We start from the raw sequence: 4,619 nt of genomic DNA, 5'->3' as shown, positions 1-4,619 counted from the left end.
TCAGCCATCTCCCTGCAGAGGACGTGGCCCCAGCAGAGCCCTGTGACAAGGCCGAGTCCATCAGCCATCTCCCTGCAGAAGACCAGGGCACGTCGGTGGAAGGTGCCAATGCCGATAGGAAGAGAGAGCCCTTGGCAGAGCCCAGGCCAGATGTGGATGAACACACAGAGTGCATCACTCAGTCAGGAATAACCAGTTTGGAGCCTGTTAATGAGCCAGTGCAGGAAAACTTGCCTGAGGGGAGTCCGCACCACTCTGCAGCCCAAGTGGAAGAGAGGGAAGTCGCTCCTGAAGCACTGGTTTCCATAGATCAACCAAACAGCACCCTGGAAATCACTGAGGTGCAGGAAAGAGCCACTATCTGCAAGGAACTTCCTGAAAGAGATGAGTTGGAAAGGAACGCTGATCTTCCTGAGGTGTGCAAATCTGAGGAGACCACAATGGATTTCAGTCCATCAGTGTCTAAAGATGATGCAACAAGTGTGCAGAGCAGCTCCGGCCATCAGGAGAAACCAGAAGTCAACATTGGCACTGGTGTTGGCATTGTCATCACCGTCACCGAAGTCGTGGACTCTGATGACGCCGATTCTGATCAAGCCTATGAGCCATCCCCAGTTTTACACCACAATAAGCAAAAAGGAAATAAAAAATCCAGTGGGAGCTTTGATTTTGGTCAAAAAGAGAGCCCTGGGGCTGGCAGTGGTGCTGTGGCAGAAGAGAAAAGTCTGGGTGACCAGGGGCACAGGACTTCAGATCAGTACGAGTTGCTCCTCATAGAAACGGCGTCTTCCCTCGTGAAGGCGGCCATCCAGTCATCCATAGAGCAGCTGGTCAATGAGATGGCTCTGGAACAGAATAAACACAACAGTTTTCTGTGATGGTGACAATGTCCCCAGATTAGGGTGATTCCAAGCTACTTTGGCCTGAGGAGGGGAGCAAGAGGGCTCTGGAGGCCACTGCATAGTTAGCTAGCTCTGCATGCCCGTGAAGTTGTGTGTGTGTTTATGTGTATGAAACTGGTCCTGGGGTATGTGACAGGCCCTGCTGGGCACAGCGAGTCTACTAGGCCTGGGCAGGGGCTGCAGGAAAGTGCAAATGTTGCAGTGTTTTCGTTTACTGGCATCTTCACGTTGAGGCCATGTTTCTGCTGTCTTCCACTCCTGACTTCCCTGCTGTTTAGTGGTGTAAAAATTAATGTGAATTTAGGAGGAGGCCCTGTGGGCAGCAAGCAATCTCCCACCATTGGGTTCAGTTCAGTGTGTGTTGAACGCAGCTGGAGGTTTGCTCAGTGGGCACAAGGGAGGGAGATGGGGCTGAGACGTGCAATCAATGGCTCCAATGCCAAGCAGTTAGCATTGCATTCAGAGGCGTAGGAAACCATGGTCTGAAGTCCCATCAGATGGAAATGGGTGGATGCAGTGAGCAGCATGTTTTGGCCAGCCTGTGGCCCCAGCCTACTCCTCCGGCCTACTCTCCTGTCAGAAGCAGCCTGTGCATCACCCATCCCACTGCAGCACAGCATCAGCTCACCTTGCTGACCTCGGGCTGCACCAACACCAAGAACACGCATTCACTTTGTCTGCTGGGGGCCATTGCACCGCTGAGCACAGCGGTCAGGATTCCCTGTAGCGTAGTGAGGAGGGCCAGGCTGGAGCGTGCTGGCCATGGGGAGCCCCTGGCCTTGCCTTCCTTTGTCTGCCATTGTGAATCTACCCTTGGATATGGTGTATTTTTTTTTTATATGTGGCATGTAATACAAATAGCAGTGCGCTGCATGCAGTCAACTCTTGCCTTGGTGTTGAAATAGCGTGGTAGCAGGGGTGTGCTGCAGGCTGTGGAATTGCTCCATGTTGGGAGGGGATTTGGTTGCTGGGTTTGTCCATGCGTCTGTCTGTCCCTTCACTTCACAGAGACCCCAGCAGAAATCCCAGCTGACTCTGTGGCAGTCAGTCCAAAACACACCCTGAAGAGTGGAGCCATCTCACCAAAGTCCTCAGGGAAAACCCAGACATGAGGGCTGGGGACACTGCCATAAAACACCTAGACAGGCCAACTGCTGTCAGCAAAATACAAACTGCTCTGTTGAGGAGGTGTGCGTGCAGCGTGTGCACACGCATGGTGCGTGCGGGCGTGCGTCGCCTCTCACTGCCAGCCCTCTGGAAGAAAGGGGCCTTTTGATAATTTGGGATTGCAGCTGTGCAGTTGGGATTTATGCACTGCTGCGTGAAAGTCCGCCTTTTCTGCTGAGAAAGTTCTCCTGCCCCGTTCTCAGCCTGTACAGAAATAGCAGCCTCCCCTGGCAACTGCTCAGTGACCACAGTGGGGACACGGAGGTTTTTCTGCTCGGCGCTGTTAGAACACCGGGGCTGACAGCTCCTAGAACCCGGTGCATAACCATGTTTTGGACTTTGATAAAGGATCTCCACTGTTATGAGAGGAGTACCAGCAGTGAGTGCCACGGGATCTTTCTGTGCACGTTCAATTTGGGAAAAATCAGACTGACTTCTTTTTTTTTTCTGTGAATTTATTTGACGTTATCAATAATTCAGCGTGTATATTAATGGCTTTGCACTTCCTCTTGTTCCTTTCAGGCACTTTGCCATCATTTTGAAAGGGGCTTTTTAAGGACTGTGCATAGCTTCGGAGCTGCTGGGGCACCTGGGAGGAGCTGTGCTTGTGCTGGAGCTGTGCCATGGGGCTGTGTGGACACCAGGATGGGTCAGCGCCGAGGGAAGGGCTGCAGCATATCCATGCCTTGGCTGCAGGGACACCCCTGGGCTCTCAGCAAGAGATGCCAACCCCCCCCCGTTGTGGCCAGGCTGTTGTCTCCTATCCATGTGCTGAGCAGTTTGGGGAGGATTTCATGCTGCATCAAAACAGGAAATAGTCCATTGTAGGAGGAGGCACTCCTTGCAATGAAGAGAGAAGAGCAGCAATGTGTGGATCCAGCCCACAGCCTGCAGGACTGGCAGCTGCTCCATGCCCAGGGCTGTGTTTGCATCCTTTCCATAGCTCTTCTCCCTCTGGTCCAGCTATACATGTAACTTGCAATTAGTTCATTAAAGTTGAGTGTACCTCTTGTTTTCTTGGCTTGTGATTAACTGGGCAGAGAGATTTTGCACCAGAGCTGATAACCCCCCGTGCCATCCAGTAACATGCGGCATTTCCAGGTGGCCATATGATGAGCAGAGGCCTTAATGTTAACAGACCTGAAATGTTTTAAGACTCACTCCTCCTGTGTGTTTTTTGTTTGTTTGTTTGTTTTTAATAAGGTTTTCTTCTGGTTGCTGCCCAGTCTTTTCCACTCACAGATTCCGGAAAGCCCACAGACTCCAGCGGGTATTTATGAAGGATCACAGATCTCATCTGGCTCAGAAGAGCAGCCCCTCTGCCCGTCCATTGAATTCACCATTGGATGAGCTGCTCTGCCAGTGGAACAGACTGCAGAGTGCAAGCCCCCAGCATGGGGAGCACCTAAGGACTTGAGGCACTTTATAGCATATAAAAAAGTTGGAAAAAGTAGACATTTTAAATAGTATTAACACTAGTTATTCTTTCAGGTTTGCAGAACAAAACACGGACTTCTAACGGCTGTTAATGACTTAATTAAGACTCTCTTCTCCCCCATTATGAAGAGAGAGTTGGACATCAACAAAACATAGGAACTGTATTCTTTGGGAGCAGAGATGTTCAGAGAAACATGTGGCTGCTTGGCTGTGCAAGAGCTCTGGAGTGGGTTTGGGACTGTTTTCCTCCTCACATCTGTAAGAAACAGGCACAGTGCGTACCCTGCACCTTCTCCGGCCGGTTGGGTTTGCCTCTGGGCCATCTGCCTCCTCGTCACCCTGCTGCCCGTCTTGGATACAGAAGTGTTGCTTTGTAGCTGCATCGTAATGAATTAATTTGTTCTCCTGCTCACCCCGCAGTCTGCGCTGCCTCTTTCCCAGATGTTTCCAGCACTCCTCTTGGCAGGGATCGCTCAGCTTTCTGTTCAACAAGTCCCCTGCCCATGCTTTGCCCAGGGGGCACCGCAGTGTGCAGTGAGGGCCCATCTGCTGCTGGAGGGACTACAGCAACTGGGAACCCAGCACTGGAATTTAAGATGCTTTCCCCACAGAAATGATGGATGTTTTCGTACATGTGCTTACGTCAAATGAAAATCCAAGAGATATGTCACACGTACGTGGAATAAATTAGGCAAGCTCGTGCAAAACATGGGAATTCTGTGCTTGGGAGTGATGGGTGGAAGTGGGACGCTGCTGGTGGACCCAGCAAAGCCCTCCCATCGCTTGTCCTGTCCACAGAGGACTTCAACGTCTGTAACTCAAAATAATGAAACGCTCCAAGGGAACAGATTGATTTAAATAATTGGCTTCAGTATTCTTTTACATCCGCAGTTTCATTTCCCAGAGAAATGGTTCTTGTTAGCTCTTGTTGGGTGGTATTACAATAATGAAGTATTTTAATTTGCAGCCAGATAAAATCTTTACATTAAATGTGTTTTTGTTTAACTAATCAGAGGATGTTATTGCTTACATGGTTATTTAAGGAACAATATAGATCAGCATTTTTAGGAGGCACCACTTTCACGCTTCTTTTTGCAGCTCAGTGTGAAAGGC

The 4,619-nt window shown here is 50.3% G+C and overlaps 1 protein-coding gene across 1 annotated transcript in view; it reads left to right on the top strand.

The window, feature by feature from the left end:
• AKAP5 (A-kinase anchoring protein 5) overlaps positions 1-4,515 on the top strand; it is a 7,075-nt gene extending 2,560 nt beyond the window's left edge. Inside the window, exon 2 of the mRNA XM_021403376.1 lies at positions 5-4,515. Within this exon, the coding sequence (XP_021259051.1) occupies positions 5-878 (874 nt within the window). The 3' untranslated portion in view covers positions 879-4,515. The remainder of the gene's footprint in view (positions 1-4) is intronic.

This window comes from Numida meleagris, chromosome 6 (genome assembly GCF_002078875.1).
Source record: "Numida meleagris isolate 19003 breed g44 Domestic line chromosome 6, NumMel1.0, whole genome shotgun sequence".
Classification (NCBI taxonomy): domain Eukaryota; kingdom Metazoa; phylum Chordata; class Aves; order Galliformes; family Numididae; genus Numida; species Numida meleagris.
Note: the sequence above shows the minus strand (reverse complement) of the source record. Positions and strands in the feature narration are given on the sequence as shown.